Source organism: Pseudopodoces humilis, chromosome 10, assembly GCF_049639895.1.
Source record: "Pseudopodoces humilis isolate 2021_Gansu_Grassland_sample_001 chromosome 10, ASM4963989v1, whole genome shotgun sequence".
In the NCBI taxonomy this organism is placed as follows: domain Eukaryota; kingdom Metazoa; phylum Chordata; class Aves; order Passeriformes; family Paridae; genus Pseudopodoces; species Pseudopodoces humilis.
The window spans coordinates 3,651,287-3,663,548 of record NC_142209.1 but is presented as its reverse complement, the minus strand read 5'-3'; the positions used below and the strand labels follow the sequence as shown (position 1 = coordinate 3,663,548).

The 12,262-nt window shown below is 43.8% G+C and overlaps 1 protein-coding gene across 2 annotated transcripts in view; it reads left to right on the top strand.

The window, feature by feature from the left end:
* RASAL2 (RAS protein activator like 2) overlaps positions 1-12,262 on the top strand; it is a 160,523-nt gene that overhangs the window by 28,022 nt on the left and 120,239 nt on the right. Inside the window, exon 1 of one of the 2 annotated variants that reach the window (XM_014257577.2) lies at positions 9,167-9,471. The exons of the other annotated variant lie outside the window; for it this stretch is intronic. Within the exon in view, the coding sequence (XP_014113052.1) occupies positions 9,423-9,471 (49 nt within the window). The 5' untranslated portion in view covers positions 9,167-9,422. Of the gene's footprint in view, positions 1-9,166; positions 9,472-12,262 lie in introns of those variants that run through there. 2 annotated transcript variants of the gene reach the window in all.

The window sequence follows — 12,262 nt, the reverse complement described above, 5'->3', positions numbered from 1 at the left end:
TCCAGAGTGCCTTTTGCCTTGCACAAAAATGGTATCCCAGAGCTATTCTGTGCTGGTGGGGAGGGCTTCTCTCTTGGGAACTAAATTTTTGTCTGTCTATTGCTTGCACTGGTTGCAGTCCAGCAGCCTGTCAAATGTCTGACTTACCCCCTCTTAGAAAAACTTGAGCAACTTTGGCATAACGCTCAGCTGATGTTTTTCATCTGACTGGTGACTCACAGTCCTGCTCTCAAGAAAGCAAGGAGTGGTTGGGTCAACTCTGCTCCAATAAACAAGGCAACTGTTGCTTATGCTTAAAGGTATTCCTGATTTCTGCAGTAAAATTGGCATCTCATAAACACTGCTTCATGCTTTCCTCCTCTCCAGAGAAATGTTTGAAAACAAGGAAAGAGATGAAGGTCAGTGGATGATTTTTTTCCTGCTTGGTAGCCTCTAATTCAAAGTTCAAACAAAGCCCAGGATTGCCAGCACATAGGAGGGAAAATTCACCATTTAGTACCATTTAGTACCAAAAAGTACCATTTAGCAGCACACCTGGAATCTGGTGTGAAGACATGATTTGCTTTTATTGGGCTACCATATCTCATAGCTTATTTTCCCTTTCCTCTCATCAACTCTAAAATACAACAGCCACAAGGAAGAGTTGTGCAAAACAATTGCAAACAACTGCCTTTCTGTTCTGCTAAAAGAAAAACAAGTGCTTCACTAGACTGCCTGTTCAGACTTTGACACAGCCAGTGTGGAAATCCATGAGTTATCAAAAGGGGTGGTTTGGATTCCCACGATGATATGGGACTGAAATGCTTGTTTGAGGTTTTGTGAGGGAAAACACATTCCTTTGCACGTGGATTGCAGTGGGCTTTCAGGGTTATTTCAGAAAGAAAATTACAAGATTCTCCTGTGGTTCTGAACTCTTCTGTTTTCCTTACTGACGTGCTCAAGTTTAGGGATTCAGAGGTGGTTTCTGCCAGTAGCAAAAGTAGAACCTCATGTGCAGTCACAGCATTAAGCATGTCTGGTCTGTGGTGCAGGGAAAGGGAGATTCCAGGAGGAGAAAAGAAGAAACCATCAAATTTCTGCTGCTGTTATTATGCTGGACATCAGCAATTTGGTTTCTAAGATTATAAATTCCTGTTTGGGAGGATCACTCCAGGTGGAGGATGGCTCTGCACTGTCCTCTCCCACAAGTCCACAGACAGAACTGTTGGTTCTGTTTATTCTGTGCTGGAGTGGTTTCAAAATATTCCTAAAGCAGTATCACCTCCCACTGAAAGCAGTATGACCTGTCACTGCCAGCACTGTCCCAGAGAAATATGTTGGGTTGTTTGTTTGTTTGTTTGTTTTTTAAACTGGTCATTTTGGTTGGCTGACCTTCTTGGTAAAGACCTTTAGTTAAAGATTAATATCTGCATCCTTCTCATATCATATTGGCACCTGTAATAGTCATATTTCAGACTTCTAGAATTATCAGTAGAGCTGCAATGAATAAATTTTATATCAGCAGGGGGTGATTGAGAATGAGGGAAATGGGTACCTTTCAGTCTCTTGTACCTTGCAGAGTAGCCAAAGCTGCAATTACTGTCAGTTAACTGTATGTTCTGTTACTTACAAAGATAAGGTAGTTCACTAACAGAGTAATAGCAGTATTTTGTTATTGTAACTTGACAGTATCCTACAATAAAATAGGAAATTTATTACCATACTAATGAATTATGTACTCTTTCTGTGGTGCACTAGCAAGTAAACTGTGTGAGAAGACACTTGTTCTTTTGTCTTTTCAGCAGCATTTGGCTAGAAATCCTCCTCTGAAACAAGAGGGGCAGGGGAGGCTGAGATCTGATGCGTTTTTCTTTGCACTGCTGCTGACAAGAAAATCATTTATCTTGTCTCCCAGCAGAGCTGGTGGCAGGCACTGGGAGCAGTGCTGTGGAAACAGTGATCAGAAGTGAGATGGATGTTGTGCAGGTGCAAACAGCATTTCCTCCTTGTGCTGAACACATGGTTATAGAAATGCACTTGTCTCTGATACACAACCCAGAATTATCTTTCTAGAGAAATGCCATGTGCATTCCCAGCTTTGGTCACGCTGGGTGAAGGACTGCAAAGTGCTGTGTAAGGACCCAGGAGAGCATGGAAAGACTCACCCAAGTGCTTATTTCTTCTGGCTTGGCCCCATTTAATCTGTTTGCAGATACCTCATCCTATTTTAGCCTCCCATCCTCAGTATCCCCGACATCCCCTTTTTTTCCTTCCTTTTCATCTCTAAAACATGTGGTTTGATTAGGAAGCTGTGATCTCTTTATAGTTCATTTCATTTAAAAGCACATTAACCTGCAGAATGAGCCACTGGCTTTTCCTTGTTCGATTTCCAATGAATTTCCTGTTTGTCTGGATGCTGGGTTATTCACTCTACGGTTAAGGGAGGCAATTAGGCTGCTGAAAGCTCCTTGTGGCTGAGATCTGCCAGACTGGCACTCGCTGCTGTGTCTCAGCCACAAAGGCTTTACCCCTTACTGGCAATGGCATCATTTGTGCAGTTCTTTTTCATCTCTCAGTTCAGATTTCACATCTTCTGAATTCAGCTTCTTGTCTTTTTTTTTTTTTTTTCTTTTTGTCTTTTTTTTTTTCAGTCTGGCTCAAATTGTAGCTCAAAATCAGTCTTTAGTATGTCTTTCTGTGCATGTTTATATAGGAAACTGTGTCCCAAGGGAGGGAGAGCAGTGGGAGAAGAGAGAACAATCTTCCTTATCAAAACCCTTTGACAGAAATTCAGAAGTTGAAACTTCACTTTTTTTTCCTTATTTTTTAATTTTTTTTTCTTTTGAGTGCACTTTAAAATACTGTATGAACTCCAAAAAACTTAATTTGTTCATCAAGAATGTTGTGTGAGAGGTGAGAAATACTTGTTACTGTGTGTAATTTGTATTTTGGGGGAATTTTTTGCCTTATCCTTGCAGGTTTTCTGTGGAGGTAGAACAGCCAATTGCAGGCAGTCATGGACTGCCTGTCTTGTTCTACCTGTAGCTGCTGGTAGGACAAGGGAGAATGGCTTCATGATGAAGGAGCATAGATTCAAATGATGTATTAGGAAAAAATTCCTCCCTGTGAGGATGGTGAGGCCCTGGCACAGTTGCCCAGAGAAACTGTGACTGCTTCATCCCTGGAAGTGTCCAAGGCCAGGCTGGACAGGGCTTGGAGTCATCTGACCTAGTGGAAGGTGTCCCTGCCCATGGCAGGAGGGTGGAATGAGATGATTTTTAAGGTCCCTTCCCACCTAAGGGCATGAGACCCCCTCTGCTAGACTTGGTGTACCTTGCATATCCCTCTGTGAAAGGACCTGACTTTATCTCCCTGTCCTCCTCTCCCCTTCTCTTCTTTTTCATTATGAACTGTGCAAAAATGGTTAAGAGAAGCAGCAGAGGGACTGAGACTTCTTCCAGAGGATGTACATTGCTGGGGAAGAAGGGAACACCTGACTCAGGGAAGGAGTCTGAAGTTTGAAAAGCTCTTGGAAACCCTGCTGAGGACTGTACCATGTGTCCAGACCTCCACAACCAAGGTGAATGTTATTGTTGAGGGGAGCATGAACCTCAGCCCTGTACTGAGAACTTGCAGAGCAGCTACTGGGAAGTTTTGATTTTTGCAGAGACTTGGATATAGTAATGAGCTGCATTTCAGAGAATTCATGCTGCAAAAAAAGGTAGCTCCATGTTTGTGACTTCTTTGCACTGTTTTTGGGTTTATGTCCTACCAAGACTTATTAGAGACATTTGGTTTTGATTTCTTGGATTCAAGAAGACAATATGTCATTTTATTAGCACATTTCTGGAAGGATATGTGGTTCTCCCCAAACCCTCTGCCCTTGCTCTCCATGGCCCATAAAACCTGATTGTTCTATTAGTCACAGCAGTGTTAGTGCTGCCTGCAGTTACTGATAATTTTCACTCTGTTTTAAATTTTTCTAAACCAAAACAGAGACATGGAATTGCTATTGGCATTTAAACATAGTAAATAAATACACTTCTGCTCCCAAATACAGACTGTCTCTGGAGACAAATTTATAGTGATCTCCCATGCAGTCTCAGTGATCTCTTCCTTGCCTATCTTAATTCCTAGTTAACATGCAGAGAGAGACATAGTATTTGAGATGCTTAAAACATGGAATTTTTCAGTTAGATGGCTTTTTCCAGATTGGACACAATTTGTGGGGATGGGAGGTAGGGAGTTGGTGAGCATCTGTAGAGGTAGACTTTAAAGAAATAACTTAATATTTTTTTAATAATACTTGGATCTGTGGTTTATTTTGTGGTTGTTTTGGTTTGGTTTTTGTTGGGTTTTTTCCCCCAGAGAGAGTCTTTGAATGCAGACTGTGCAAATACTTTGAGAATGATCGAAGCTATTAATGCATCATTGATTTCCTCCATTGACTTGTCCATTAGATATTTAATCCCTTCTTTTTAACAAGTGTGTATTTTTCTGTTTGAAGAGCAGCCTCCCACTATCTCTTGCATAGTGGGAAGCATCTCCTGCAGGCTTTCTGTCGCTTTGCCAGCCTCCAGACTTGGCTTCCAAGGATGGTTGACTTTGGACTTATCCTGCCTATCTGCTGGAGCTGGAGGAGTCGGGGAGCAGATTCTCTCATTGCATGGCCACCCAAGCCAGTTTAATCTGTCCTGCCTCAGCAGTTCATGCTATGATTCTGTGGCTTTGTTGGCAGGAGCAATCTGAAACAAATCTCAGCGGTGCCTTGGATATTCCCTGTCCTGTGTGCTTTCTTCTGTCCCTCGTTTTTCTTAGGCCAGTTGTAAGAATGTTTTGTTAGATGGTCACTGGGGATGAGGGTTTTTAACAGTAGCAGCTGCTGTGAAAAATTGCTGAACTGCATCTATTTCACAGAGTTCTGTGAAACTCTAAGAATACATTCTGCTTAACCCCAAAAAATCCATAAAAATGAGGAATGATCAGCTGTTTTGGGGTCTGCACAGGGACTGTATTTTTGCTGTTCTGAAACAACTTGTTGAGCTGCATGCCTGAGAAACAAAGTGATTTGACTCACTGCTTATATTTAGTATCATTACCTACTGCATTAGGTTCCGTTTTCTTCCGAGCACTAATGTTTTTGCTCAGGAAGGTTAACAGGGAAAACGCCCAGCAGAAAGCATTTTTTGTGCTTATCAGAGGGCAAATGCGTGGAAAACATCAGGTCACTGTGCTGGGTGTCAACTTGTTGGGTTGTTTTTTTTTTTTTCTTCTTCTTTTTTGAAGAGTCTGTAGAAGGAGCAGTATCTAAGGGTGGGGAGAGGATGTCCTTCCTTTTTGGTAAAGCCTGTAAAATTAGAGGAGCTGGTGGATCCTTAGTACAAATGTGATCTGAAATTGCAGCACCCTCTTTGTCATGGTCTAGAATAAAGTATCACAAATATGTGAGATCCCAAACTTAAAATATACCCTCTGACTCTACCTACACAGGGTGATAATTTTTCTGGTTTTGAGTGTATTTGCAACTGAAGCAAAATTCTAATTGCTGTTTTTATATGTAATATTAAAAATACATTTGGTCTTATATTTCTGTTTGGAACAAGCTTTTACTACAACTTTCTGTAATCGCATGGGAAGCAAAGGAGAGATGCGCAGGTTTAAAGTGCTGCTGGCAAAACTTTAGTCTAAACTTTAAATCCTTGAAGATTGTTTGAAAGCTTTGGCTGCCAAGAAAGCCAGGAAATTGCATGATTCCTGGTGCTTCTGGAACCAGGTGAGGAGCTGTAATTGACTTTTCACCAGTGAAGCGTAGAACATTCTGTTCAGTTGGTGTGTAACAGGTGAATGCCCCAAACACTGGGGAAATGGTGTTGAAAGTAGAAGTGGGGGGAAGATTTGAGCACAGCTTTGCTGGTCTGAAGCCTGTGTGCTGCTCTCCATTCCCCTTATTGCCATCTCTGATGTTAGTGTTGATCTATCCCAGAAAACCTCTTCAGGGTGTTAACTGACCAAACTCATCATTCTGTGTGACCTTAAAGGGATCACAAATTCAAGACCATTTTTCTTCCCCTTATGGGGGAGTGAGAAGCTTCAGAGCTGCTATTACGTTTTCCTTTCTGAAGCATGAAAAGCTTTGAATCCTCAGAGTGCTGCTTCTGGGAGCAGCAATATTTTCTCTCCTTTGCTCCCAAGCAGTCTCATCCCAAGACTTCTCATTTTTACTATGTGGAACCCCTCCATAACCAGGCTGAGGAACTTCTGCTGCCTGAAGTAACTGCTGTTGGTGCAAATCTGAAGTGTCCTGCAGTATCTCCTGAGATTCCCTGTGATAATCACATCACCCTGCCAATGAACCCTGTTAATACTCACGTGGCAATTGTTTTGGTACTTGGCAGAGATGAGGGTGTTAATGTGAAGCCTACTTTGGCTGATGGGTATTAAAGAAATGATTTATGTTTTGTACTGTAGCAGTGATTTCATTACACTTGAAGAATTAAATTCTAAATGGCTTTTGGCAGACATGTACATCAAAATATGTATTGAGGCAGTTAGCTGGCATGTTGGACTACACCAACCTCTCCCTCATAAGAAGGATGAGGACCTGTTGATGCAGGTCCAGAGAAGGGCTACAAAACTAATCTGGAGAAGAAAATGCTAGAGTTCCTCTTCTGTGAAGAAAGGGTGGCAGAGTTGGGGTTGTACAGCCTGGAGTAGAAAAGGTTCCAGGGTGATCTTCTGATACCTAAAGGGGCTTCAAGAGAGCTGCAAGGGAATTTTTACAAAGGCATGCAGTGACAGGACATGGGGCAATGGCTGATAGAGGGCAGGGTTAGATGGGATATTGGTCAAAAATTCTTCCCTGTGAGGTTGGTGAGGCCCTGGCACAAGGTGCCCAGAGAAGCTGTGGCTGCCCCAGCCCTGGAAGTGTTCAATGCCAGGTGGGAGCAACCTGATCTAGCAGAAGGTGTCCCTGCCCATGGCAGGGGGTTGGAATGAGATGATCTTTAAAGTCCCTTCCAACCCAAACTGTCAAGTGAAGGAGAACAAAGGCAGAGGGGTTTGCTCAGTCTGAGTCTTATGCACTAGCAAGTTTTTCCTGCTGAAATGGAAATGAAGGTTTGAAACTGTGTGCAGTTCTTCCATAGTGAAGTGTTGCTTTTCAGGCTTGGATGGTGGAATGAGGAGAAGGAGCCCTTCAGCAAAAGGCCACTGGGCTTTCACACTGCTTGCCCTGTGCTCCCTTGCCTCTCTGCAGCTGGGCTTCTCTTATGTGGAGGGTTGTTGTGAAAGTTCTGCACTATATCTGGAAAGATTCATGTGAATTTTCTGTTTTTGTGACCAGCACTGGTTTTTTTTTTGACTCCAAACCCTTGATCTCACAGTTAACCATAAGGGATATCAGCAATTTAATCGTACTTTACTTTTATAAGAACTTAATTTCTCGAAAGAGAAGGGGAGAAGAATCTGCTGTTGCCTTATTAAGAGAGTAAGAAAAAATGAGGGTCTTCAGTAGCCAGCTTTGTAAGTTGGTAATATAAAGGGTCTCTGAGTAGTTGCAGATCTCTCAGTGTTTTAGTTTAGATGTTAAAAAGGCCTTTTATGAGATAAGTGGTCTTTGAGAGAAAGACAAATAAAAAACACATCCGAAAACACATAGGATGGAGCTCTTTCAGACAGGCACTTCTCATCATCTTGGAGCTGAACACTGCCCAGCTCCCAGCTTTCTCCTCACTCAGCCTTTTGTGCCAGCCACAGTGTGGCTTGGCTTGAGAAACCACAGAGGTCAGGCACTATTTCATTGGTGTTATCAGTGAAGACACTGCCTGCTGAAGGCTTCAGACCAAGAGCTGCTGTAACTCCGGTGTGCTCTCAGAGACAGGAAGAGTCTCGAGTGCTGCAAAGCCTTTCCCATCCCAGGTGGTTGGTGGAAGTCCACCTTTGGACTGGCATTTTCCAAGCACTGGATTAGTGTGAGCAGAAGGGCTGCTGTGTCTGTGTCCCAGCCAAGGTGAGAATGGTCACTGTTTGGCTGACCCTTAGGGATGGAACAGGATCCCCCTGTCCATCCTCCCTCCTCTCTCCTTCCAAGGATACTTGGATGTGGCAGGCTTCCCTGATGGCAGCAGATATGCAGGTGTGGAGAGCTGCTGCTGGGCAGAGCAAATGGGCAGAGACACTGTCCAGAGCCACCCAGCTTGTCAGAGTCTGCAGCAGGGTGTCCGTGAGCACAGCGCTGGACACGAGTGGCTGCTGCTGTCTCTCTCATGGGCTCTGCTTGCCCTTGCTCATCCTGCCTGCACCCAGCATGGAACTGCTGGGGAGCCAGTGGAGTTGTCAAAGAAATCATCACCTTCCTTTGGAGCATCTTGGATCAGTAGAACTTGACCCGTCTGCTCTCTTCTCTGTCAACAGAGCTTTTGTTGCCAACATTGGAATAAATGTTAGAACCCTCTTAATCTGTGCAAAAGGGTTTGGTGCATGCTGGTGGTGTGCTCCTTTTTGCTCAGAGGTGGAGCTGCCATGAGGTAAATGCCACAAAATGGTGGGGAAAAGCCATTGGAAGCTGAAGGAGCCTGAGGCTTTGTGTGGTGAGGTGGAGATCTCCCAGAAGACAAGCAGGCTGTGCTTGAAACGCTGTTGGGGAGGATGGGTTTGACTCCTGCCAAATCACACACACTCATTTCTGCTAGGCTGACCTTGTTCCTGGAGAGCTGGGGGCTGGCTTGTGGGGCAGGCTGGTGACCAAAGCCATGTGCTCTGACCCGTACACAAGCTCAGCATCCCTCCTCTGCTCCTCCATTGCTGCTGCACTGGACGAGCACCTTCTCCGTGGGCTTGTTTTTGCATCTGCCTCCCCCTTCTTTGCCTTCTCTCCCTGGAGTGACTGGAACTCTTTTCATGAACACTTTTTGACCAGGCACATGGAATGCTTTTGGGACGCCTCGTACTGGAAATCCAGGAGACCTCTCCAGAGGAGGAAGCAGCGTCTCCTGTTTGTCTTGAGTTACCCTGTCACAACAATGGCTTCAGAATCTGCCTAATTTAAAAGCTAGTTTTAATCTGATGGGAAGATGTTTGTGTATTTAAAATAGTTATTCCTTGCTGGAGCCACTCCCTTCTTTTGTCCTTCACTGCTGGACTTTTCGGCATCACTCAGCTAATGTGCAGTGCTTGTTTACGGCCGAGATACTGGAGCATGAAGAAGGAAGTCGGTCCGTTTAATCCTGATTCAGTTCCAGGCTTCCTGTGCGTGTGCATGCACGCGTGTGTGTGTGTGTGTGTTTGTGTGTGTGTGTGTGCTCAGCCCTGCTCCTCCAGTCGCTGTGCAGCCTCTGCAGGAAAAGCCACGGCGCTGGCAGAGACAAGATGCAGGTGTCTTTTTTTACCTCTTCCACCTGGTTTGGGCATGAACAGGTTTAGGCAACACGGGTAAAAATTCCAGTATGGCAAGCCTGATGAGGAAGATGCTGATGCAGGCAAAGACATGGAGTGGTGAGTACAGAAAACATCTTGTCTGATGGGAGAGATAACTGCTCAGAAGGGTTTAGGTGCCTGGGAGGAGAAATGTGGTAGCAGGCAGAGAGCTGTTGGGTATTGCTGTTGTTTTCATCTTTCATCTCCTGAGTGAGACGGCAACCTGAAAATGCCAAAACCTTTGTCCGTGGAGAAGATGGTTATCTGGATGAATGTGTGTTTAAAGTCTGTTTCTTAGCCTACCCTGGGATTTCTGCCTTAGCTTGGCTCTGTAGCAGCAGCAGTCCGTCTAATTTGGAAGTTTTGGAGGGAGTGGAGAGTTTGCAGGAGACAGGCACCATTTCAGGAGCATTTAAACTGTTCTGTGAGTTGTGACTGCACTGAAAGATGAGGCTGAGAAGAAAACACCGATGAGCTGTAGGAGAAACTCTTTTATTGCTTTGCTCCTGTTCTTTTGATTTGGTGGCAAGTATCTCTCTGGATTTCAGTAAGGTGCTCTCATGTTGCACGGTTACAGAAATTGTCATCAGCAATGTTGGATATTTTGGATTTTAAAATATTCTAGTAGCAGCACCAGCCTGTGCCTGTGGTTTCTCATTTAAATTTATGGTGTTTATCCAGCTCTTAATTGTGCAAATTAGTGTAATTATCAAGTGATTATATGCATACCCGGTGAATGTTTTTAAGAGGCTGTCTCAAATGTCAGGAATTGATTTTATTAGCCTTATGTCTTTCTGGTGCAAGCAACTTTCTTCGTGCTGCTCTTCTGCAAAGCAGGCATCCCAAACTGCCTCAGCAGGAAACAATTTCTGCAGTGCCATATCTGAGGGAATGACTGCTTAATAGGGCAGAAAGCTCTTCAGTGCCTAATTAGGACTGATTAGGTGAGTTATCAAAGACTGAAACAGCCCTCCTGAAGCAGGACAACTTTGCTCCGGGCTGGGATAAGGATAGGAGGACACAACCTGAGCCACATGTGGTAAAGTTTGTCCAAGTGCCAATTTTATCAGTGTGTGAATTTTAATGAAAAGTTGTTCTTGGAAATTAGGACTTTTGTGTGAGTTATTGGCTGCTGCCCATCTCTCCCAGGGCTGCAGCTGAAAGCGTGGAGGGGGCAGCGTAGGCACAAGCACTTCTCTTGTTCAAGTTATGGGCTGGATGTGCCAAGTTATTGTGTTGCCCTTTGCTGGGAAGGAGGTCTTGTTGGCAAATGCTATTCCCTTCTAGCCCAAACTTACTGGTCTCTCCCTATTCATCCAGGATTTCTCAGAATCCATGACTTTCTGCCTTTAAGAAAATTGGAGTTAAGACTTGAAACAGAGTAATCTTCTTGATTGCAGTGTGACAGATGCGGTGTGACAAATACAGGAAACTGTAGAGATCTCATTCATCTCTCTATAAATAGCTTGGGACTTAGGGTAAATTAAACAGTCTTTCCAAAAAGAAGCTGAGTGAAAATAAATGTCATTGAACCATGGAATGGTTTGGTTGGAAGGGACCTCAAAGATCATCTCATTCCAACTTCCCTGACATGGGTAGGGCCACCCTCCACTAGACCAGATTACTCCAAGTCCCCTTAAACCTGACCTTGAACACTTCTGGGGGTGGGGCAGCCACAGCTTCCCTGGGAAACCTGTGCCAGGGCCTCACCACCCTCCCAGGGCAGAATTTCTTCCCAATATCTGATCTGACCCTGTCCTCTGGTAGTGTGAAGCCATTCCCCCTTGTCCTGTCACTACTGACTGCCCTTGTCAAATGTCCCTCTCCAGGTCTCTTCTAGGCCCTTTTTACTTCAGGGGTAAGAAGAATGGAATGACTCTAGTTGAAATTTCACTTGAAAAAGTCAGTTTGAGAATTAACAGAGGGGTTTTTTTATAGGCAAGTTTAGCAGGCATTAAGTGGCTAGAGCACACATTTACTTTGTGTACATACCTTGTGTACATTTCTTCAGAGTTTTAGTTCATCGATGTTTGAAAGCACAATTCTTTGTGGAGGGAAACACAGCCAATAGAGCAACATGTAAATAACCTTGGCTTTGATAACGTTCAGCATCATTTCAGAACCCCTGGAGAGCTGTATTGTTTTGGGTTGGTTTTTTTTTCCCCTTAAATCTCACTGTTTACATTGTGGGGAGATGTGTTAAATGGGTTTTTTTAAATAAATGCCTGCAGGATGTTAGAAAGTTGAGGATGCTGGGAGAATGAGGTGAAGGGAATGTGATCCTGGAACAAGTGTACCCATTGAAAAAGCACTTGGATAGGGTGAGTAAATACAGGCACTCATTCTGCCCCAGGGGAAGCATGTGCTTGAAGCCAGTCTGGTTTCTGCATTTGCAGGGAGTTGAGTGCTGGTCCCATAATCCCAGCCTGCTGCCCAGATCTTCATAGCAGCCCATGGATAAAAGGACTGCTGCAATTAGCAGTCAGATTGAAAAAGAAATGGCACAGGGAGGAAAGATGACAAAGAAGCACAGAGGACACAGTATTTATTTTCCAGTGTTTATGGTATGGGAAGCAGCAAAAATACAGTTCTACACCTTATTTTGTTTCATCACATGTAATTTTGGCAGAAAAAGACACTGATTTTGTCTTTACTAAGTAGAGTCTTTAAGTGATGACCATTCTTCTTTATTTAGTGCTTCTCATGTCATTAAAAAATAACATTTTCTTCCATTCTTGGTTAAGGAGGGGTTTACTTGAAGATCTGAAAATGATCATGTGTTTGTGTGGTCAAAAATTATGTGTTTGATTAGCCAGCAACAACTTACAGCAGCTTTCAGAGATTTTAGAATTAATGAACTACATGAAAT